This window comes from Electrophorus electricus, chromosome 7 (assembly GCF_013358815.1).
Source record: "Electrophorus electricus isolate fEleEle1 chromosome 7, fEleEle1.pri, whole genome shotgun sequence".
NCBI classification, from domain to species: Eukaryota; Metazoa; Chordata; class Actinopteri; order Gymnotiformes; family Gymnotidae; genus Electrophorus; species Electrophorus electricus.
This window is the reverse complement of record NC_049541.1, coordinates 6,539,046-6,563,850: the sequence shown is the minus strand read 5'-3', so window position 1 is coordinate 6,563,850 and position 24,805 is coordinate 6,539,046. Positions and strand designations below refer to the sequence as shown.

At 38.7% G+C, this 24,805-nt stretch overlaps 2 protein-coding genes and 1 non-coding gene across 7 annotated transcripts; 1 reads left to right on the top strand and 2 right to left on the bottom strand.

The window, feature by feature from the left end:
* Positions 1-12,726: 12,726 nt before the first annotated feature.
* On the bottom strand, positions 12,727-17,691 carry bpnt2 (3'(2'), 5'-bisphosphate nucleotidase 2). Its single transcript, XM_027031873.2, has 5 exons — positions 16,918-17,691; positions 16,518-16,677; positions 15,496-15,591; positions 14,672-14,833; positions 12,727-14,209 (listed from the first exon to the last, which is right to left on the bottom strand). Exons 1-5 carry the CDS (start codon positions 17,254-17,256, stop codon positions 13,944-13,946), a joined length of 1,023 nt encoding a protein of 340 aa, XP_026887674.2. The 5' UTR covers positions 17,257-17,691; the 3' UTR covers positions 12,727-13,943.
* A 416-nt stretch (positions 17,692-18,107) lies between these two features.
* Positions 18,108-23,183, bottom strand: mffb (mitochondrial fission factor b). 5 transcript variants are annotated; one of them, XM_027032279.2, is made up of 7 exons: positions 23,042-23,183; positions 21,442-21,665; positions 20,966-21,141; positions 20,577-20,665; positions 19,800-19,964; positions 19,217-19,304; positions 18,108-19,115 (listed from the first exon to the last, which is right to left on the bottom strand). In XM_027032279.2, exons 2-7 carry the CDS (start codon positions 21,650-21,652, stop codon positions 18,984-18,986), a joined length of 861 nt encoding a protein of 286 aa, XP_026888080.2. In that variant the 5' UTR covers positions 21,653-21,665; positions 23,042-23,183; the 3' UTR covers positions 18,108-18,983. The 5 variants fall into 5 exon arrangements, with proteins under 5 accessions (XP_026888080.2, XP_026888089.2, XP_026888095.2 ...); XM_027032288.2 differs by having other exon boundaries at positions 21,442-21,662; XM_027032294.2 differs by lacking the exon at positions 23,042-23,183 and adding an exon at positions 22,615-22,970 and having other exon boundaries at positions 19,217-19,301; positions 21,442-21,662.
* trnav-aac lies at positions 23,180-23,252 on the top strand. The gene has a single exon. It is a non-coding gene; the product is annotated as a tRNA-Val (tRNA).
* Positions 23,253-24,805: the final 1,553 nt, after the last annotated feature.

Here is a 24,805-nt window from a genome sequence, read left to right as displayed (position 1 = left end):
ATCAATTTCAGTAATAATGTTTTTAGCTCCAGAGCAGCCTCCCCTGTTTGCTCAAGATATATGTTTGGTTTTACGATCTTTTATTTAATGAGCATTGATGATGGCAGAAGCAACAACAGAAACAAGCTTATTAATTACTCTCTCTTCAAACTTTCCACGCTAAAGTCATAATTATGACAAGTGACAGCTGTCACTTTTCAATCAAATCAACATGGTTAACTTGAAAATACATGAGGCAACACCCATACGTTTAGCTGCAATAATTGGGACACAATTAAATCTGACCGGAGTCCGTAGTCTGGGTAAGCAGAGTTTTAATCAGCTCTCATATTCAATTTCCTGCTGGGACAAGGAAGGGATATCAGTGGTGTAATTACAGTGTCACTTTGGCCATGGCTCAACAGTACCAATGACAAGGGAGAGATAATTAATATCTCGCAACCAAGCATGAAAATGTTGAGATGCCTCACAGTACAACTCTCTGCTCAGAACCATGAGTGAGTGCAGAATTTTGTTTCCCCTCCACACTCTGGTGGCTGGACATAAGGACCGATGTCATTATGCACATGGAAGGCAGACATCTGTCCAAGTCTGTCCAATGATCCAATTAAATTAATTGAAACTAAAATAACATGACAAGTATATAATCAACATATAAGATTTTACTGAACGGTCTATAAATACTCTGGTAAGGAAATGTATCATCTGTCTGCAGATATCGTCATAAATTCTAGTTCTTGTGTTGAGAATGCTGTCACCCCCAAAAGAAAGTGATGAGTCCTCCATTTTTGACAAATCAAATACCAGAATTCCCAACAAAATAAACTGATGTTGCTATCCTACATGCAGGTGCCTGTGTAGAGTGCATTTACACTTGGCCACAATCTGATCAGTGTGACTCTCCAGAGGTGGTCAGGATGATCCTCCCACATTCGATCACATTAAGCTCAGAGTGCATTTATACCTTGCATTAATGTTGATTCCATCCATGTTTAGATAAGATGTACAGATGATAGCTACAGGACAGTAGGCACTTATACCAAGTTTGGAACCTTGAGCCTCTGGCTTGGATTTCTCTTGCATTTTCAGTCATTGGACATCTCAGATCAGACTGCAGCTCAGATGTGTCGAAACTGTTATGCGAACTCTGTGTGAAGATGAGGTTTACTTTTTTCCTGTGCAATACTGAGAAAAGCAGCATTGGTTTGAGAGAAGCTCTGCTTGCATTCTTGTCTGCTTGCATTCTTGAATTTGAATGTCAGAGCAGATCAGATACCTCCTGAGCAGCAAAATATTGACAGTTAACGTACTGTACTCAGGTGCTCCGGGTCACATTTAAAAACAGGTATAATACTGGATTAGAAAGCTCCTACATTTTGCCCTGAGGTGGACCGCATTACCCTACCAGGGAGGAGGTGCCGGCAAAGAAGTTGAGAGGTTAATGGGAAGTGAGTGTAGCGAAGTGTAACTGGCCATCATGGTAAAAGCATACTCCTTGAGAGAAGGGCACAGCATTTTAAGGTAAGCACACCACAGCAGCACCTAGGGCAACTTATAGCAGGTTCTTTTGATAAGCAGAAGGCAGTGAATTTCAAACCCAACAGAGGCAAAAAACGTGTTTGATAACAGGTCACTTTCCCTAGCCATTACATTATTAAATATTGAGGGGCAAGGTGATTTGGCAAGAGGTATTAACAAGAGCAAACATGATGTTGCAGTGTGGGTTAGGGCAGATGTGCTTTTGTGCTTCTCTGCTGATTTAATAAGGGTGTTTTAGAGTGTTTGCAAAAGACTAATGAGCCTTAGCTCAGGAAAACTGAATTGTTTGGTTGATCACCTTTTCTAATTCTCACTGAGGTAACTGCAAGTGGCTATACTAGGTTAATTCATATTCAAAACATGTTTTAATTGTAACTGACACATTGTATTACAGATTCAAAGGTGAACAATCTTTTGAGATTCTGGCAAGCCATAGTTAAGTGTCATCATTGTTTCCAGAGGCATGAACTGTGTCTGTGGAATTACACTACACTTTTCTAAAGGTTTTTGCTGTAAACATTAAAACTTGGGATTTAATAATATTTAATGAAGAGGTCCAGTGTTTTAAAGATTTTTTTCATTTAATATGAAAGCTGCTTGTTTCTGTAGTCTTTTTTCTGATACACATTTCATCAATTTTAAGTGCAACCTAAATTAGAACACCTAATTAAATTTATATTTGACTAAAATCTTGTCCACACTTTGAATTAATTAATAAATAAATTCAAAGGTCCATATTTACATAAAACTTGGTTGTGTAGGTTGCTTACCACATTGATTATGCAATAATAACAGTATGGTTCCATTGCAAGCATTTGAGTCAATTTGAGAAAAAATGATAGGTGCTTTGTGTTTTTATACATTTTACTAGACAGCTTTAACTTGCGATGTTTCAGATTTGAATCCTGGATTGGATTATTTGCTGTTTTGTGAAAAGGAGCAACAAAAATCGTCTAGCTCACTGAAGCAACCAAAGCATAAATAACCCGTCAGGATTTGTGAAATTACATATCTTTATGCTTCATTTATCAAAATAATATATCAACTGATCATGGTGGCTAAATACAGAACACTGAACACTGTAGAATATGTAAAATTCCATGCATGTTATTACCAGCAAATTTCACTTATTAGAAAAACCTTGTAACTAGTTAAAGACTATAGCACATCTCTTGCAATACACAACTAGAGTTAGCCAACTTCCAACTCTTTATGGGTGATTAGTTTCTGATCGCAGGACCTCTGCTTGCTAGATATTTTTTGGGTGGCAGAATTTCTCAGTTTAATAGTGACAACGACATGTAAAACCTGTTATAACTCTGCTGGGCTCCACAAACTCATACCACCACAACATCCGCTAGTATGTCACTGGTGCTGTTGTCACTGTCGTTATGTAGAGAATATTCTACTGCCAAAACAAGATTTGAAGACCAGTATTCATTGACCAGTGATGGACAGGGTAGAGAGATAACAGAACTCATGGACCAGTAATGGACAGGCTAGAGATTGGCTGACAAACTGGGCAAGAAGAAGTGCTACAGTCCGTAATTGTGCGCTTATAACATGCATGGTTAAGCTGGATGTACCTGATAAAGTGGCCAGTAATTGCTGCTTGTACATGTTTTAATAAAACGGGTGGTGAGTGTATTATATTTAGATATATGGCAAGGTATGCATTATGCACTGATATTTCCAGGCAGGGGGTCTACTTGCTGGAAACTATTTTCTTAGGTGTTGAGGTGTCTTAATTTGCTTACTTTGTCTGAAAGGAATACCTGCTGGAGCATTATCTTAACATCATACCTGTAACCTTTCTTTTCTTTCACAAACATTTAATGTTACTATGGCTTTGATGAATAGGTAGCTTGTAATTGTAATGCGCCCCTCTAATTTTCCTCTGGACCACTGGGCACTGGATGGTGTGGCCCCAACCACTCCACCAAAGACCCTGGGTGTCACAAAACACATTACCAACCTTGTTTACTCTGGGTAAGTAGACAATTGGTATAATTATTATTATTTTTCATCAAAGCCAGTGGAAGCTGATGCAGGTAATACTACAAAATGGCAGGGGGCAGACTGAGAGGTACCTGTTGGTTTAGAGAGGGGATTGCATGGTGGTGTCTGGCCTATTTCTCTTTACTTCTGTCTGTCTCTGTTCTTCTGTCTTATCACTAACAAATACAAAAAGTGAATCAGAGGTTTCTTAGGTCTGTTTAGTAATGCTCAATGAAATGGTTACTGAGAGAGTAAACAAATTCATGTAATTCCTGCATCACATGACATCATAAACCTTTTTCTATTAGTCTCACCAAAATTGAAGTGACCCCTTGGTCCCATATTGTGTCTCAGTGTTAAATTGCATGTTAACTAACTTTGTTCCGACACCGTTTCATTACAGATGCAACGTGCCATTTTCTTCAGAATTGTGTGAATTGTATTACCTTATGAACCATGTCTGTTACAGCAAATTGAGCCTAACATGACCTTCGCCAGGAGGACAACCTTTAACTGAAAGCAGACCTCTTCTATCAACACACTGACATTTTGGAAGGTTAACTGTCCAAAGGTTGAATGCTGCAGTATTGGTGTAAACTAAGGGCCTAATTACAAAGACCCATGATCAGTGATTAAACCAAATGAAACCCAAGTTAGGAGCTGTCATGCTACCCTAAAATAACCACCATTTACCTTTTAGTGTAAAATAACTAAGGGGACACATCTTTAGCACTTCTGTTTTTCACTAAAGGTATATGATCTAAATTTGAGGTTTTTTGCCAAGGGAAAATAATTTGGACCAAATTAAACTAAACTTTGAAAAGTGAATGTGAAATGGAAAATGTCAAATATAATAATTTCCATATTCTTCTATTAAAGATTATTGCATTCAAAATCTATTTTGAAAGTCATGTAGAAATGTATAATTGCACAGCTTGCTTGGCACTGCCAGAAATTACTAAACTCTTTCTCATCCCTGTTTTTTCTTTCGTGTAAATGAATATGTATGAGGAGAAGAGCCAAGTCTCTTCTCTCTCACCACTGAAGAGGCACCATTACAGAACCTCCCTTGATGACTAATAGGAAAATGCCATCAAATTATCCATCAGTTTCAGAAAAAAAACAATGTAGTTTAGTTGCTTCTTTCAGGTAAAAGTAATAAATAAATCATCTTTGAGGGAAATAAGTTGGTGTTGGCTGAGAGGTTTAGGCTTTTTTGGTATATGATGATTTTCAACACATTCTAATATAGTCTAATGCCACCAAGATACATTTTGCACTATTTTAAATAAATGCTTTACACATGGCCAAGTAATAGTCATTGTAAATTAAACAAAGCTATTCAAAGTTGCTCTGTTACCATTCGCTTCTTCTCAATAAGTCCGTGACCAATATTAATCAAACCCTTTAAAACAGAAGTCCTGATCCAGAATTGTCTTTCTCTGTAGCTCTACTAATCGCCAACACAATAGCAGACATCACAAACAGCACTTTGAAATCATTTGAGTCTAGGACAAAAACATGGTTCACCTCACCTGTAAATTAAGGAAAGAGGTCAAGAAGCTATAGACAGATCAAGATGCTATAAACCTTAGCATCCTGACCTGTGATCTCTTATCTTAATTGCTTGTATGTCAAAGGCACTGTTACCAGAGCTTTGTCATTAAAAAGAGCCTTTCTCACGACCACTTTCTATCTTATTAAACCCATAGCTCAACCACTCTGAAGAAGCAAATCTCAAATGGGCACTTACCTAGATTGATTTGTGTATAAAGTATGAATGCATCATTCATCTTCTGGGGGGAGGCAAATGAGTGAGCTGAATATATGACTTAGAGCATATGTTACCCAGAGCCCTCAGCAAGTACTCAGTATACATTGTCAAATTAACAGCTACAAGAGATTAGAGAAATTGCACTATTTTATCTGACCTGTCATAATATACTCATCAACCATGTATGCAAGAAAAACTTCATTGGAAATGCCAGGCTTATATGTTGCCATGGAAAATTTGTATTAGCCATCCTAACCCTTTCATAATCATCTTTCATACCACAGACCTAACATTTGCTGGATGTTATCATGATGGATTGGTATTAACTTAGTAGTCACCCTGACCCAAGTAAAACCCTTGGCAACAATAGTGTGCCTGAAACACTTCTACCAGCCCAACATATATAATCATGCCATTATCATATTAATGTTATTAGAATTGTAAACGTTTACCTATTTTACCTATACAGGTACCTAATAAAATGGCCGGTTAGTGTAGACACAAGATATGTGTTTCAAATAAAGATACTGATGAGTCCAAGTCATTATTAACAGTCAAAGTGAGTTTTATTGAATGCATCATCGAAAAGGATGCATTTCAGTATTTCAGTTGCACCTGTTAAGTCGATCCTATATACGCACAGTTATTGTCATTTCCTAGATTGCACTACTTGAGGAATAATAACTTCGGCCATGAGCAGGCCCTTGTCAAAACCTCCTGAATAGAGGTTAGAATGTATTGTGTGCCATGGAAGCTTTGAAGTTGCATTCTTCAGAATAATGAAACATGACTCACCCCTCCTCTGGTGCTCATCTTTCCAGATTGCCAAGTGCAGTCCCTGGCAGATTTCTGGGAGAAAAGCTCAGAGCCACTCAGGAGATGATCATGACAAAATAGGCCAACGTATGATATATTGGTGCTCACAGACTTAGCCAAACTTAGAGGAGTAAAAGGATTGTGATTTGTAATTAGTTTATTCATTTCTGTCCTGATTGAGCCTTTTTCCTTTAGACCATTGATTATGTCCCAGGTTGCCAAGGAAAACAGAAAAATACACAGAAAAACAATCCACCATGCCACTATTGGACATGCTAAAACGGATCACATACTCAATTTAATAAAGTAATCATTGAACTGGGCTGTGAGTTTATTGCACCAGAAGCAAACATTGTAAATGCTAATAAAGCAAAACAAAACAAAACTGATGTTTGACCACTGTTTGCAATTTAGTGAGTTCAGTTTTTAGTGTACTTCTATTAATACAATTATTGTGTTTCCTCATTACTCACTTTTGATACTGTGTTATTGAGATTAGAAAAATATATTGTTGTGACTTTTAGCAAGAGCTTTTAGACTGTATAATATTAGCAAATTGTCCAACCACAACAATTACCTGTGCTAATTTGCTGTTTTATGCAACACTGTAGGGTTCTGATTTGAGACTAATTTCTACTTGAAAGTCAATTATAGTCATCCAGTTGGTTTGCTGTAAAGTCACGGCAGTCAGTCTGAATTTGTAAGTTGCTCTGGATAAGAGCGTCTGCCAAATGCCATAAATGTAAATGTAAATTTGTAGCAGATGGTCCTATATAACTGCATGTTTCTGATCACCTTTTGTTGTTATTAGACTGCCCTAAAACACCAAAAACATTAAAGATATTCAAGGACCAGATGGCACTTGCATACGCATATTATACTCACACATGCATGCATAAGGTATCCTATTTATCCACTAAATTGTGAATCACAAGATGTACTATAAGGTAGATCAAAACGAGCACCTGATTTCGAATGTTTTTATGTGCATCCTCGTAGTAAGGATATCATGCCCACTGTCCATGCCATTCTATTATGATTAAGAAACTATTCCTTCATTAATTATATCCACTCATCCTTATTGCATGAATTTTGAAATTCAGTTCAGAAGCCTTCAGACCTACACAATTAGAGTCTTAAAGCTTGTTTTTCTTTAAAAGATCAGGAGCAATGTCAATCAAGGCGGTCAGCCCTCCCTGGACTGCATCATGGACAAAGCCTGAAGGCTTGACCGCCAGCTGAGGAGATCGCAACCTGTGCTTCCTCTCTGTCTCTCTTATACATCAATAGACCATTTTCAGGTACAGGCACAATCACAGTATAGTGGAAGAATCACTCACACCTCCCAAACTTGGTCAGGCTATGTTGTGTCACGTTCATAATTCATGTTTTGTGCTTCAAAGTGTGAAAAGGACACTGTAAACACAACTATGAACTTGCGGGTGTCCAACAATACATTACTGAAAGCCTCACTGCTGTAAACAAAATCCAAAGAGAGGAGAATAATTTATAAGGATAAACATTTAATCACATTAATGTGGAATAAATTTGTTAAGGATAAAATGAACTAACCATACATAAAAAACCTCTGCAAAATGTGATAATATATAATTTATTGCCACAAGGATCAGTAATATAATGTGGAAGCCCAGTTAGTTTAGCATAATTTGGGATGCTTTGTTAAATATTGAGCAATAAGTTGTCCCATTGTTTTGAGACAAACCAAATTTTCTAAATGGAATGATATTTCTCTCTGTTAGATGCACTGCACTGATTTACCTCTGATTTAAGTACACAGTCTCCTTCAAGAGAGGCAGTTTAAGTCTGATGATGTGGTTTTTTTGATGCATTCAAGGCTAACATTGTGTTACTTCTGCTAACATCTGTGCTAATTCTCATTGAACTCCATTTATAATAATAATAATAATAATAATAATAATAATAATAATAAAGAGCATGAAGGTTCCAATTATAGAGTAGACAGTGAGTAGAATACATGGAGACGAGGCACTGAATACTGTCAAAATGTTGGAGATCTGGTCCATTTTTCAATCCAGTTCAGCTAATGGCTGTAAAAATACTGTTAGCATGGAGCACATGAGCAGCTGCGATGGGAAGAATATAAAAGTTGTCTGTTTACATGACTAAAAAGATTTGTTCTGCCCAAAACTGTTTCCTTTTCACACTGCATGGCTTATTTCACATGCTTAATTAGGCTAGTTATTGATATATAAATTTAAGTCAGGCTTTAATTTGAAAATTGAACCCATGAGAAGCAACACTTGTGTTTTACTTTCACTTCTTTGCATTGTCATCTATAATTTTCCTTTGGCTTTGATTCTGACTGTCATGTTGCAGGGGCTTAAAAAAGACACAAGAAAAATAAGTCAAGTGATATAACAATAAGTCTCAGAGACTTTTTGTCTCTTGGGCAAAACACAGGGGTGTCAAGGTCCCTCCATCTGTGGTTGAGATGCAGGCAGATGGTTGGGCTAATTACTTGAAGCCTGAGGAAGACAGACATGTGGACTACCACATGAAGAGACATTACAATGCCCCCAAGCTTTAATTTAAAATGAAAAAGAATTCAAATGTCCTCAAGATGGCCACAGGGGTGGCACATGCACACTAGGAGAAGAAACGTACAGATTAGTGCATGACTGTCATCATACGAGGGAGGACAAAGTATTTATTTTACTTTGGTCCATGTTTTCATGCTAGCCCTATGTGAGTCAATCTTGAACTTAGACAATCAATCTAAATTAATGTGTGTGGGGGTTAACAACATGGAAATATTGCTGCAGAACTGGAAAAGTAACATGCAACCTAGCGAAGTGTCTCAAAGGCCAGTCTCTGAGGCCTCCTCACTGTTATGCTGGAGCAATGCTGTGATAACAGCCTAGAACCGGAGAATAAGAGTCTGGGTGAAGACAACAATGAGGTCAAGGCACAGGGGTCCCCTGATCAGCAGTCCTTTTTCCTTGAGAGCCAGTTCCAGCAGAATGTCCACCCTGCATTTTCCTATGACCACCAGTGATGGCACGGTGATCAGTCAGTCTAAACAGAACTAATACTGATTGGTGATTGCAAAAGCTGAGAGCGGGCTCAGGTTTGATGGCTGTGATTGAGTACTAGAGTGGCAGGCTTCTCACCATGCTTTTGCCCAATAGGTGCTCTTTCAGGACATTCATGACTCGTACTACCTCAACTCCTTTACGGCTTTTGCCATCAGCCTCCAGGGCTGCCCTTCTCAAAAGCTTTATTTCCTGACCAAAATATAATAAAAGTGTCTGTTAAGGATGCAGCTTGCAGATCAATGTGAAGAACTAAGCACCAATGATACTTTGGTAAGGTTGATGTAATGAGTTCAATATATGGTCCAGGTCAGTGATATGAAGCTGTGCACCACATTACTCACATCAGAATTTGCAGGGATGTATCCATGAGACAGCTGTCAGTGAGACTTCTTTCAAAAGTAATAGTAGAGGCATATGGGTAATATTAGAGCTCATTACTTACCTGGGGCAGTAGGGACCTTTCCAGGTTATTACAGCAACACCTTATTCCTAGGTTTTATCTTGACATGTATGTTAAATACTCCAGTGTAAATACTTAGTATCAGATACATAAAGAGAAGTAACGAAACAATCCAGTTGTCTGCCATATATCTCAGGGTTGGAGCATGGGTAAGCTCCACATGAAGGTGACAAAACAGACATGACAGTTTGCAATAGGGAAGAGAATTATTTTTTACAGGTGTTGGTGGAAGCCCTCAACTTTTTTTCCTTCTCTGGCTGCCATGCAGAAATTTGCACTTCTAAGGGGAAAATTTAAAAAAAGAAGTCACGAAGGCTCACCACTTTTCCACAAGCAGCTGTGGCACAGATTTTCCGCTCAGTGGAAAAGCTCAATCAAGATAAAATGGTGGTCCTATTCTGTTCATTCATCCCAGCCACCAACTGCAGCGTTGGCCCTGGAGCCCAAACAGTGTGTTCTGTTCTCAGTGGAAATCAATTCATTTTGGATCATGTGACAGTGGCATTGACCTGACAACCTGCTATTGACCTAGCCCTGACCTAAACCTGCATTGCCGTGAAATTTTTAAATATTTTGTAATAATGCAGTAACTGAACAGTAACTGAAAAATATTATTTCTGTGCAAAACTGTTTGTTTATAGAAAAAAATCTGATTCGACATTTTTAAGTGTACCCATTAATTAGATACAGACCTCCCGATGGCAAGCGAACAGCAGCTGCCAAGGCATGTGTTGTAATGTCATTTTCAACACATTCCATGTTTCTGTTGTTTTAACAATACAGGGTCTTTTCACTTCTAAAGAACATAAATCATCCTCTTCTGTAGTTCTTATGGAGGTTGGAGGAAATTTTCAGTTAAAAGCACCTCTAAACACTTGCCTATAAGATTCCATATTGTTGACAGAAGTCTGTCGTTTCTCTCCAACCCATCATTTTTGTGATCCTGTATGGTGACGCATCTGCCACTGAATCATAAAAAAGATTATGCTTTATCTGACTCCTACACTTGGGTCTCAGATCTACTACATAGGTAAAGGGTACTTTGATGATATGCTACCATACGAGTAATGCACATTGCTGGCAGAGTAGCAGGTCTGTTTATTTTCCTTTCGGAACACTTGAATCTATTCGAAAATCTCCAGAATCCTTAGAGCTGCAGCATGACGTATATTCTTGCGCCTGTTTGTTTGTTTATTTATTTTTTATAACTGAATGGTATACTCTACACTTTATGGAAAATGGCTTGAGAGCTATTGCCAGTGGAGCTGCTGCTGTTGTTCCTGTGTTTCCCTTGTTGTCACAAACCATGAAGACAGCTGCATCAAAAGATCGCCAATAGATGTGTTCAAGTACTCAATATGGACCTGGCAAATAAAAGCAGGACATTCTCCCAGAAATGACAATAAACAGGCATGCTAAGGTTTCCCTTAGGGCACGCAGTGGTAATGGGAGGTGGCTGCTTATTGCGTGCAAAGCACAACAACTCAACACCTGCAGAGATGGAGTTAATGCAAATTATATCCTATTCTGCTGGCATGAATGCAGTTATGTGAATATTGTCGTTCCCTGCTGAATCCCCACCAGAAGCTGTAATTCAAGTAATTATTTATAATGAAGTGCAAAGGGGACAGGGACATTCTTTAGATTTGCACTACTTAGAATTTATAGAGTAAATCAGCATCTTGAAACAAAGGGTGATATGACTTGGTGATTGTAATAAAGAAAATACCATCACTAACCTCCTATGATACACTTTTGAAAATTCTGGATCACAACTCCCATATTTGTTTAAAACTATTAAAAAGGTTGTATTTAGGCTGACATTTCATACGTCTCTCTTCTGATTTGGAAGTTCTTTCTCCCATCCCTCCAGTTTTTTAGCTTCTTTTTTTTTATAACACAAAAGTAACATGACCATGGTTTGAAAGTTAGCTTTTATTGCCTAACTGCCAATTACCTGTAGAATGCTGGCTAAATTACTCCAAATCTTACATCAACCTTAGCAGCACTGCCTACTAAGTTTTTCATGGGATGTTGCTTTGAAAATATGTCTAGAATGGACTCTATATTTCCCAATGAATTTCAAGATACTAATGAAATACACAAAATCATGTGCACATTTCTGTTCCCTGTTCGTACATCAAATACAGCAATAGATCTTCAAACAATAGATGTTTGAATCATCAGCATCTGATCCATGCAAGCTCTTCACTATTTTTTCTTCTCTCCTCAATCCTCCCCCTCCTTCCTCATCTCTTACTCCAAATACAGACCGGTATCACTTCTCTTTCCTCTCAAAATCCCTTGAACGAGCAGTTTACAATCAATTGTCTTTTCCGCACCCAGAACCATCTGCATGATCCTAATCAGTCTGGCTATAAACCAGCACATTTTACAGAAACAGCTCTCATAGCAGTTACAGAGAAACTTCATGCTGCTAAAACTGCTAAATTGTCATCTGTCTTGGTTCTTCTGGACCTTTCAGCAGCCTTCAACACAGTAAACCACAACATTCTCCTCTCTGTTCTCTCCAGGCTTGGTGTGACTGGCTCTGCATGGAAATGGTTTCAGTCCCAACTGGAAGTACGGCCCTAGCAGGTGACATGGAGAGGATGCACATCCAAACCACCTAGACTCTCCACTGGTGTTCCACAGGGCTCAGTATCGGGCCCTCTTCTTTTCGCTTTGTATATTGGTTCTCTTGGTGATATAATTTCTTCTCATGGTTTCTCCTACCACTGCTATGCCGATGACACTCAATTATTTCTCTCTTTTCCACCCTCTGACATGCAAGTCTCCAGACGCATCTTAGTATGCTTGAATGAGTAAAACTGAGCTTTGGATAAAATATCTGCTAAATGCTGTAAATATAAATGCTTTACTGTATCAAAATCAGAGTCACACATTATTGGTAAGAAAAACATCTGAAATTAGTCTGCCATCTAGTGGTGTACAATTGCTTGTATTTCACATTGAGGTTAATTTATGGCTCTAAAAATGAATGCAAACATCAGGCAATATGTATAGAACTAATGAAGACTAATATTGAAAACTAATAGGGATACAGTGTACCACACTTCATTTATTTATAGAATTATTTTTCATTTGGTGTCACCAAAAATATTTGTGAAACATATTTCACATCTTTCAACAAGGCAAAATAACCACCTTGAAATTACCTTCAGAGTACAATGAAATTATTTGCTCCCTTTTACAATCAAAATTTTAAATTAAATTAAAGCCAGCACTATGACATCAACCACATTACATGCCTCAGTATCTAAATGGTGAACATGCAGGTTTTTAATGGAAAAAAGTTATTACCTGCAGTATTTACAAGCCAGTCACATGCGCACCACTGAAGAGAGGAAGGGCACAGAAGCATGTCTAGGACATAAGTATTCATACAAAAATACCTCCTCTGAAAAAGTCCAATGCAGTTAGTAATCACAGTGAATGAGTGTCCCAAGCGCTACATTAAAATCTCAATGACCTGTCTAATGTGCTGTTTTGTTATCTAAGAATAAAACGCACACAAACGTGAGGAAGGAAAGTCACAGCAACCTTTTTCAAAGCCCATACCAACAAAAGAAGCTAAAAAAAAAAAAGAAACAAACAATTAATCAATCACAACAATCACAATTTCTTAGAAATGCTGCATTTTATCTACAGCTGTTCAGGAGACAGTGCATAAACTAGAAGACCTGGAGTGCTGATAAGACAGTGTGAGATTACCTCCCACTATCACAGAGATTGATATCTGAATTGAGGAGGAGCAAAGTCATACACATGAGTACATAGTTTAAGTTGGGGTTCTCAGTAACAACCTTGACAGTTATTACATGGAATCTCTTTACATACACAAAGGATTCAATAAGCCAAAGTGTGCACTTCCTGAGAGCACATACCAAACAAACTAGACTCAAACAAAGATTCATGTTCAACGTGGAGATTAACAATAGTAACACGGCTTTACGGAAACCCTGTGTTTGTCTTTTTTTTTTTTTTTTTTTTTTTACTTTGCATCTTTAAATATTAGACCAGTTCAGTAAATTATTAAATGGCAAGTACATAATCTAACCTTTTATCCCCTTGCAGCTCAAGGCAACCTTCCTTTGAGCCCGTGTAAGGAGTGGCACTTATCCAGGAGTCAACCGCAGAGCTGTGTACCACCGGACCAGTTAGTGTAATCGTGTGCTTTACCTGGTATGCCATCGTATTAACACAACTGGGTGGCGCTGAAGTAAGCAGAGCCATTTGGGACAGGATTGCCCTCTCACTATTTGTTCTCGTCCCAGGGTGGTAGCCTACTCACTAGCTTCTTGTGGTCTATTTTGATGCTTGCCAGCAAACCACCCGTGTTACTCTCAGAGCCTGAGTAGTCGATCTCCTCTCCTTTAAGAGTGGTCATGTGACCGCCCAGAGCCTTTAAAATTGCATTTCCAGCACAAATGTCCCACTTCTTGATATAGGTTACATGGACGTACATATCTGCCTTTTCGTACTCATCATCAGATGGATCCAGAAGAGCAAGCACCTTATAGCCTGTGGAGAAAAGCATATGTTTTAATTGTTATTGTATTTGATAGGTTTATCTGATAAAATCAGTCCAGTAATTTTTAAAATCCAGACTTTTTGCATATCACACTAGTATTTTTATTTTGCAAACCCAGACATTCTTATGCGAATCTGAACTGACTAGCGTTACAAGTCCTGAGAATAATATTCTTCTTTGAACTGTAATGCTACATGGTATTCTAAATATCTTAATAAGGAGAAACCACAACACTGGATTTCCTGGTAGGAAAGTTAACTGGTTCAGTTGACTCTTGAGCAGAATCTGGTGCAACACTCTTCATATCAGCCAGGTGTTAAAAAAGGAGCTCTTAGTATTAGCTTACTTCCTTATGAACTCACTAAGCCCAAACCCAACAAATGTGGAGCCACCCCTCCAAAACAAAGAAGAAATACATTGACACCAAAAAAAAAAATGTGAAAATGCAGTACCTGCCCCTCCAGCTGGTATGATTTCAGTATTGTTCCCAAAAGCCTGCTGAATGAAGCCTTTGACTTTGCCTGAATGTGATCGTGACACTATGACCTTGGGGTTGTTGGCATTGTAGGAGCCACGGGGTCCCACGTTTGCTCCTTGCCCCACCATGCCCCATGCTGTGGAAAAGAAACCACAATTTAGTAAACAGGCGAAACAGTGCCCAGAAACAGTCATCTTTTTTTTTTAAATCTTGGTTCAGATCAGAAAACAAACAAGCAAACAAACAAACAAAAAACAAATAAACAAACAAAGATTTTCTTTGATGTCCAAAATATAAGACAGAAGTATTTTCAAAAATGAATGAAAAACTACTTTTAAAGGTTTCCTTCTAACTAATTGTTTGCAAAACAAAATGCTCAACAAAAAAAAAATCATAAATGTAAACAGCAGAAAAATAAAAGTAAACAGCAACATTTGCACAACAACTTCTACAAACAGCAGTGTTTTTATTAATGACAATTTCGATGTCTCTATATATAACAGCAAACTTCAAAAACTGGCACACTGGTGATGTAAAAGTCATCAGATTCTGTACAAAAACTATCACTGCAATTTCTGTATCAGTAGCTAGTGTTGCTACTTTAAGTGTCAGAACACAATTTGCCTACTTGGATAAACAAGTTCGCACATAGAACTATTTAATTTGACACGTTATCTTAAGTTTTCCACTGTTTACATTCATATCAGTGCTAGTGACAAGGGGTTTAATTAACTTTAAACCCAAGCGTGAGGAGTCACACACACACACACACACACACACACACACACACACACAAACCTGTGTATCCAGTGAAAGGTTTGTGGATCACACCTACAACAGGATCTCCATTCACAGCCACACACACCATGGTCGTGACATACTTCCGGAGATTTTCTGTTCAAAGCAGGAAGAACATCAAGGAGCTGGATATGAGCGAACACTCAAGCAACACCAAACCCATTTTAATATGATCTTTGTAGAAAATGTGTGAGATTGCTATTGCTATTTCCTACCAGTAAAACATGCAAAAGTGCAACTGTTTTCAAAGCAAATGCTGAACCTGGTTTATTGATCTGTTACTGTTCATTTTTATGTTTAAACTATTGCCCACAGGGACTGAAAGATTAGCATCATTATAAATGATCACCAGGACTTTAAGACTGCCTGAACGCTGGGAAACCTAATATTAATCTTCATGAAGAAAACATTATTGAACAAATTTAATAATTCAGCCCCTTTTGATCACTTTAAGCTGTACCAAATATGATTCTGTACATTTTAATCAGTTGTAAGATGTAATCTACTGCCAATATTGTGCTCTGAAGTCACTACACTAATTGTTCTGGAGTCCTACATTTTGTGTTTACCTTTACTGGCCTCTTTCATGAGCGACTTGGTTTTGACCAAATTAAAAAATATTAGCTGGAAGCTTTAAATATACATACATACTCCAAGAGAACCTGAAATATGGTTTAAGCAAACAATTATGAATGCAGCCTAATTGACAGCCTTATATATACCAAATATCCAGACATCAACTGGCCTATTTTCAGAACAGATTTTTAATGATAGAGGCCACTTGAAACAGTACATTGTTCACTCCACAACTGTTCCATCAGTCAACTAGCTAACCCCCAAGTACATATAATCACTGAATATATAGAATTGATTAAAACACTATAGACACAGATAAAGTAACTTTAGGTATGCCTAATGAGATTGCACAATTTAATATAAAAAATCTGCTGGTTATTCTAGTGAGGTTCTGGCTAAAATAGAACTTTGTGGATGTAAAATCTAAGTGTTACGAGTAATCACACCTGTGTATTCTTGAGTAGCGTCCAGCGGATCTATCCATACTGTCACACTTTCTGACGGCACCATTTTACTCCCTGGGATCTTGTTCAGAACATTATCAGGGATGTTACGAGTCCATATAGTGGCCTCTCCGTCAGAGCTATCGTGCTCTTCTGAGTTTACCTAATAAATAAATAAATATACAAGTATCTTACCAAAAACACGTTATAAACAATAATTGCTTATTAGTGAATACGTGCATCAATCGTTTCTAACTCAAGGATCTGCACAAACGCATGACTCAACTAAAACAGCTAGTTAGGGTTAGCTAGCTGCTAACAAGTTGTTTATTAAGTCACCATAACGACAGCTACAGTATTAACAATGGATGCAAAAGTCTTCATTCAAACTTTTCAATCTTACCTGCAAATAAGGATATGTGTTTTTAATCAGGTAATACATTTTCCGGTGCGAGTTCAGATCGCCAAGTGTGAGCTTTTCGCTGGCTCCTTCTTTGGTCTTTCCTTTAGACCTTTCTTCTAAGGTGTCATCCTCACGTATTCGTTTAACCTCGCGTCCACCCTGAATGGAAGCTTCAATTGATAAAGCCAACAAGTCTCTAAGATCAACTGTCTTCTTCTGCCTAAAACCAGCTATTCTACTAGATATAACCCCAGCATATAAATGGTAAATGACGCCAACTCCGAGTAAACAGAAAACTGCCACTCCAAGTGGGGACAGTCGGATTCCCATCGGTGCCATTGCAACAGCCGTAACAGCCGGGCAAACAAATGTTGATATAACGCTCACGGTGCGTTTGATATTTCTGACAAACCTACAGTGCAGCTAATTAGCTAGCTCTTCTGGTCTTTTACTTGCATTTGCATTTTTTCAACGTGGTAAATGTAGTTAGCCATTTAGCCAGCTAGCTAGCTGTAGCGGTCTAATTAGTCCTAGCTAACGTTGTTGCAAGTGCTAGCTAGTTAGCATGCTAAATTGATGACAGTGTTGGGTCTTTTTCATATGAAGTAACGTTAACGATTAGTCGGGAAACCTATACGCGACTGCATATAACTATTTGCGAATATATTGTCTAAACATTCTAAAAACCTCGACGAACTTTAAAGACATCGCTATAAGCCGTCGGTATCAGAAAGGAGTAAACATTTCCACGTACACAGTGTAATTACACACGGCTCTTCTCCTTCCGGGTCAAATGAAATTAGAACCCAGTTGCGCCCCCTATAGGATGCACAAACCTCTTAAGCATTTCAGTTTCTGTACATTTTACATTTCAAGGTCACGCTGATATGTCCGTTTCTGTCCACCCAGAAGTTCGTCTGCTTAAGGCAGACTTCCCACCAACTCAGGCTTACTTTTTGTAATTATCATCACCCATATATCTCGTTTACCTAATCCTTTATCAGTTTAGTGAACTTCACATTACACAGTTTGCCTTACTGCCATCTTCCCCTTTGGTTCTGACTACATCATGGCAAGTAAATTAACTTTTCTAGTGACCTGAAACAAGTACCTAATGGAATTCAGACCTCAATGTAAAAATATAGGCTAATGCCTACACTACAAAACTCAGACCTTTGTGACACTACAAAAACAGTTAACTAACTGACAGCTTTATTTTACGAACTGTGGAAAAAATTATTGTGGCATGATTATGCAATAGAAACAGAAATGGTGTTCTCCACAACTTTAAAGCATACAGTAACTACTGAAAAAAAGGTTGCATTTAACAAAAATTTGATACTTTTCACCGTATTCTGCTGAGTGCTATGTCAAATATTTACAGGTGGAAATAAATAAGTGAGGCAGTATGTTTCATCACAAGCATGCACAAACATTCACAAAAGTCTGGAATGTCTATTATCTAGCATGGTCCTCTTAGTATAACACAATGATAAAGTACAACACAATTTTTGTTCATATGTTACAACCACCACAATCATGCTATTCAAATGTTTCATTATTGGCAACACTATAAATGGCTTTAAAGGGAAATATAAATACACAATGGACAAAACTCATTTAAACATAATTACACCTATGGTACACAGTCTAAAAACATTAATGTAGCTGAAGTTGATAGAACTGGTCTTGTAGGTAATACAGCTTATCCTAGTTATGGAGGCTGTGATTAAATTTCTGAATTGTTGAAAAACTTTGCTTTATCTGAAACTTTACCTACTTTTATCCAAGAATGTTTATCCTGTGTGTTTTTCACCTAAACAGATGTATGTGTTCAGACTTTTTGCTGAAATGGACAATTTTACTGTTGGGAATGTAAAACTGACTTTAAAGATCTGGTTGAAAAGGATTGGACTCAGACTGGAGATATTAAACAAAACAAAACAAAACAAAACAAAACAAAACAAAACAAAACAACACAAAACAGCAACAACAAAGCCCAGATTTACCAGCCTATCTAAACAAGGCCTGAGAGGTGGAACCAAACAAGTTCTTGTTTCCAGGGTTCAACGACGGAGCCAGATCCACGTGTTGACCAGCCAGAAAGCCACTGTAATTGAGTACATGACCACCTCCCTCTTGGTTCTCTCTTTATTCTCCTGCTCCAGCAGCTGAAGCCTTCGGTTCAGCTTTACAATCTGTTTGGTCAATGCAGAAAACCCCACAAAACCAACAATACATTACAGTCAGTTCTGCCAAGGCTGAGAACAAAGTGTAGTGTTGAGGAGTGATTTGGTACCTGTCGTCTGAGAGCTGCAGCATCAACTAAAGACGCATCATCAGGAGTGCTCTCTAAACTGGCATCGAAAGTCACAAGAGCAGTTCTACTAAAGTACAATGCAAAACAGGTTTTGTTTAAGAATTGCAATTGCATAACTTTGTCACATGTGTGTACCACTCACTTTGGTTATAACTGACAATACCCTTGACGAGTTACTACATTTATATAACTTAATTGTGTCTGAGGTTTCTATGCCAAAAAAGGCATTAAGGTGATTTATCACTTCTGTCACAGGAGAGCATGCAATCATAATGGAGCTATAGCATAGTCCCAACTATCTGCTTCAATGCACTTTTTCTAATTATTCTGCTAGTCAAAAAACATCCCCCTCAATTCCAGTTCTGCTTCACTGCCCTGAACCCAGCCACACTGAATTCTTGTAAAGGGATGTTTGAACCTAAACTAAAAAACATTTCCTTACAGCAAATGAAAGCTAGTAGTCTTCATGCAAATGCTGGCACCATGCTAGCTGCTCCCCACATGCCTTTGTTCACCTTTGGTACCTGAAGGAAAATACCATTAAGCACAGTGGATGTCTCACCTGCGGCGACCGTCATCCAGCATAGCCAGGAGTTGCTCACAGGCTCGGCGTGTGGTACACTGGATGTAGGAGAGGACGCCACTAGCAGTGTCCAAGCTCTGTAGGTCATCAGGGGCAACAAGAGGGGGGCAGGCGCGGAGAGGAGCACCAGGAGACAGGCTTGTACTGGCCATTGAGCATGGATAGAACATGTAAAACCCCCCAACAAAACACCATGAGTGATGATGAGTGGGGTTTTGACTGCTTTTTGACTGCATGCAGCCGTTTTTAAAAATTTGGTAAGATTTGTACAACAGAGAGGCTCATAAAGGCGCTACTTATGTGCTTTGCCAATAAATCAAACCTTAGAAAAGGTGGAATTTGTATCTTTAATGTATGTCAACAGCACCTCAAAAAAAGACTTTTTTTGTATTTTTATCTTTGCCAAAATGTCTTGTTATGCTATTATATAATGGAGTAGTTATGGTGCCTTCTTAGGGAACAACTAGCTTACTTCTATACTATCATAGTACTTTAAACTGACAAACATAAACAGCTATGAAGAGCTAAACTGTGTCCAACAATATGGTTCGTGAGAAACAAAGGAACTGTACAAGAATCACAGAATCAGAGAGACTAAAACAGCACAGATGCCTTCACCACTCCTAAAGATACCATGACACACCTTCTAAAGGACTCCTTGAGTGATCAGAACAGTGCACACTGACACTTGGTCCAGGCAGCAAGAGGAGAGATGAGTAGAGATTTGGTATGTATACAAACAGTACTAGTACTTACACATCGTATTTGTTTATTTGACCATTTTGTCGGACAGTGGAGTTTTCGGTCATGCACCGCTCACGCCTTGATCTTGAGTGAGCATAGACCTTTGTCGAAAGAATTCAAAGATTACTCATACTGCTTTATTTCGTTCTGAAGCACTTATTTGCTTAACAGACAGACTGCTGGACATTTATTTTTCTAATACAACTATGCAGGGGAGTGGTAATAGAACAAGCTTGGGACCAGGTAGCATTCCATCTCCCAATGAGATTTTCAGTTTCAGCCTTATAAACATAAATGAGCAGCACACAGTGAATAAAGTACTAATACCACAAACACACAAACCACCAACCTTATAACAAAACACATAATACATTTTACGCTAATTTTCTGGGTCTCAGTACCTCTTCTTTTTGTGGGGCAGATGATGTAGCTGGGTGCTCTGGCTCTAGGAAGTCCAGAGGTTGGTCCTGGAGGGTGAGAACTCTGGGAGGGGCCTTTAGCTCCACAGACTCCACTGGGGTGGACTGAATAAGATCCAGATCTCTGGGTCTGTTAAAGTGCGCATCACTACCATCCCCTTGAGCCATCAATGAGGAAAAGTTTAGAAAAGAAACAAAATACATGTCACGCTCCTATTAAATGCTGGCTAAATTTTATGCATCCAAATAAGGTTTTTGAGACCCTCAACCAGTTCACTTTTTCTGCAAATAACTCAAAGGCTGTCCCAAGGTCATATTTCTGGACAGGACAGGCAGAATTAGGAGAAATTACATTATTTCAGGAAATAGAACATAACAAAACTGTTGACAGGGGCAGGGAGGTACAGATTTTTTAAGCTCACATGAAGGCACACCAACGATAACTCTCGTGGGTATACCTGCCACTACAATCCTCTCTGGAACATGCATCATTGTGCTGTGGGGTGCCTCCAGGAGGGGACCATGTTGGTCATCTGAGGAGTTGGGTCCTATTTTAAGCCTGCTGGGAATCCTCATCTGCTGACTGATGCCCTCTGTGTACTCCAGCTCATACTGGATGTGGTTTATCTCAGCCATGTCCATAGAGGAAGAAAAGTCAGTCTCACTCATTTCTCCACAACTACTAGAAGAAAATGCATAGAATAGACTCATTGTTTATATACATTTCTGAATCTGTGTGTGTGTATGTATACACTGACAGGCTGGAGCAGCATCTTGTGGCAATATTGATTTAATTTAAAGACCGATGAGATATAGCTTTCTGTATCATTCAAATGAAACGTTCTTGAAAAATAGGTGACCATCGACAATGACATAATAAACATTATATAATCGCTACCTTCAACACGACATTCTAATGAAGACTAGCTAGCTACCATTAGGTCCTGATGTAGTCGCAGTAAGTTATCTTAAGGATATCAAATAATTTAATGTAAAATCGTTTGAACTCACAGAACTGACAAAACAAACAATATATTTTACAATGAAACCCCATAATTAACTTGCTGTCGAACGTTTGCTTCCCTCTTGTCAAGCAAATGTAGCTAGAGATTCAATTTAGTTCACGTCAGTGATACGCATTTAGGCAGCTAGCTGGGTAGGTGGGTTAATTACGCTAGCATTAGCCACTCAGTTAGCAATACATCAAACGTAGCTACCTGGGTAGGTAGTTAGCTACAATGTTGCATATACCGACACCTCGATATTTTTGTTCGCTGTGCTACAACATCACCAACTTAACCTAACAGAACAAACAACACAGGATATTTAATCTATTTGCTCACTCGTGTTGTGTGTTCACTACGACGGTCAAAGATGCCCGTTTTGCCGCAGAGGACTCGTTAGGTTATCGTTAGCTAGCTGGCTAGCCAGCGCTCAAGATAATTTACAACGATAAAACATTCCTTTAAAACACCCGAATCCGAATATGCGTACAGTGTTTTGATTTAGTGACCAGCCTGTTTTATAAACAACGACCTCGTGCGACTCCAAGGATTTCGTTAGTTACAATTAATCATCTAACTGGCTAATTCTTAAACGTCAGCTAGCTTAACGGTAGTTAAATACCCAACCTTAGTTTGCCGTCAAGGTTGTAGTCTCTTCTTTCGCTTTCATATTTCGAAGTACACAATTCACTTTGGTTTGCAAAAAAACTAGATAAGCCAGTTTGAAGAAATATGTGCTGCGCGTTTGTATAAAGCGTGCTTTGTAAAAGAACGCTGGCTAATGATACTGTTCATAGCTAATGCTATCTAGCTCTTCTGACAAGCACTGCTAGCTAACTAGGTTTGTCTGTCAGCAGGTTCACAGTGACAGCTATTTTCATAGCTTTGAAGGAACTGTCTGTCTGTATTTCTGTTAACGGAAGACTTTTCATACCACTATCAACCCCCCCCTCGGAAAATGACTGCATAACATCATTGAAGGAATGCAAATCGACAGATAGCTTTAAACTAGAATGAAAAGCCTAGCTAGTTAACTAATCAACAGTTGCCTTACCAGCGTAGTACAGGAAAAATACTTGCTTTTAGAAAAATTGAGCTCTAATGCAGTAAAGTAATTCAGTATAAAGTTACAGTGATTATTTGTCAGTTCACCAGTCTGAGTCTGGTTGACCAAACCGACATCAGTACATCAGTTCCCGTAGTGTAGTGGTTATCACGTTCGCCTAACACGCGAAAGGTCCTCGGTTCGAAACCGGGCGGGAACACATTTTATCTTAAAATAATTTAAAAAATTAAGACTGATGCAATAACTACACAACAGCATAGTTTCGGAACACAGCTAAACTTATATTGTATTGTTTGCTAACATTACGATTTGACGGTTGCAAACAGCAGATGGCGCATACCTACTGCAAAATGCACGAACGGCCACAGATTAGTTAGTAAAGGAACACTAGCCGTGTAGACTTATAACTGAGCTTTTTGCTTTTGCATTTAGTTCGGTGTTTTCCCTACTGTTTGAATAAGATATGCAATTCTCCTATATTATACAGTATAATTTTTGTGCCACTTTATTTGTTAACTATTAACTATTTACTGACACATCACAAACAGGTAGCTATGCACCAGCAAGGTCACAAAGGCCATGTTCCTGGAAGGTATTATCATGTTCCTGGAAGGTATTATCACCCTCACTGGTTGTCACCTTCTCTTGTCTTCACAATCACTCTGCATCATATCGATCATGAGTCATCCAGAGTTCTGCTCTCAATTGAAAAGCCTTGTAGCAAGGTTATTTGGCAGTCATCATTGCTTTTGGGGGCACAAATCGGGCAGTACCCATGTCTGTATTGGCACTGTTCCATCAGTTGTGCCTTCAAAAACTGGATTTGAATGCGTATGGGGGGTTAAGCCCTGGTTTCAGTCAGATGCCTGTTTAGGGGATTATAGTGTCTAGGCCCCTGTTTTCACCTCTCTGGCCATGTGCTCACTGCAGGTTTCTCCTTCTCTTACAGATGTGCCAACTCATTGCCAGAGGAACAAATGTATATAGCCTTAAAGAAAGATTGTTTCTGCCATGAAAAGGTCTATCGATTCCATTGTAGTGTGAACTTGTGAGTTTTTATTTTTGCAAGTTCTTGTACAATGGGTGACCTAGAATGCAAGTTTAAACATTATAGCGTAGTAAAGTGCAGATGTCCTACTTTGAATGATGAGCCATAGCTGTATAAATAAGGGTGTGTGAAACTTTAATGAGAGCCCGTCATCTTTTAAATGTTCTCTTTTCACCCACAGGCCTTGCATGGCCCTCACCTATTCCTGCATGGAGAAAAATAAAAAAAAGACCACCAGTCGATGACCTCATTCTGCAGAATGTAGCTTGTAGAGTGTAGATCTTATTCAGACAGCCACAGATCTGGCTAACTACACCCACTTGCTTGCTCTCTGTGCAGAGACCCCTACTTCTTTATCTCCCTGTTAATCAGACACCCAGACCCCCTCCCCCCAACCCCATCATATGTTATTGATTTGCTGATTTGACCTATGTCTGTGACTCTAAACTTCCTTTGAGGTCAGCAAAAGCAGTGAGAGGTCATGTCGGCCGTGGTGGGCAACTTTGATGGGATGAGTGGCTTCCTTTTGTGCATGCTCAGCAAAGCATGTGGAGAATTTGGCAGGGGAATGCTCTGCAGGCTTAACTGTTGGATATGGAAATGGTCCCTTGTGCCCCAACACAACAGCAAAGGTTTCATTAATCTGTGTAATGTTTTCAGCTACCCCTGTGGTGTCTGTACTGTTGCCGCCTCCTTTGTGAGTA

Coding starts and splice junctions, on each gene's coding strand:
- bpnt2 (XM_027031873.2), bottom strand. CDS start 17,256: ATGGCACCGATGGGAATCCGACTGTCCCCACTTGGAGTGGCAGTTTTC. Junction 16,678..16,917: donor ACACATATCCTTATTTGCAG/GTAAGATTGAAA, acceptor TTTATTTATTAG/GTAAACTCAGAAGAGCACGA. Junction 14,834..15,495: donor ACCTTTCACTGGATACACAG/GTTTGTGTGTGT, acceptor TCTTTTCCACAG/CATGGGGCATGGTGGGGCAA.
- mffb (XM_027032279.2), bottom strand. CDS start 21,652: ATGAGTGAGACTGACTTTTCTTCCTCTATGGACATGGCTGAGATAAAC. Junction 19,305..19,799: donor CTGGATGACGGTCGCCGCAG/GTGAGACATCCA, acceptor ATTGTACTTTAG/TAGAACTGCTCTTGTGACTT. Junction 19,116..19,216: donor CTGCAGCTCTCAGACGACAG/GTACCAAATCAC, acceptor TTGACCAAACAG/ATTGTAAAGCTGAACCGAAG.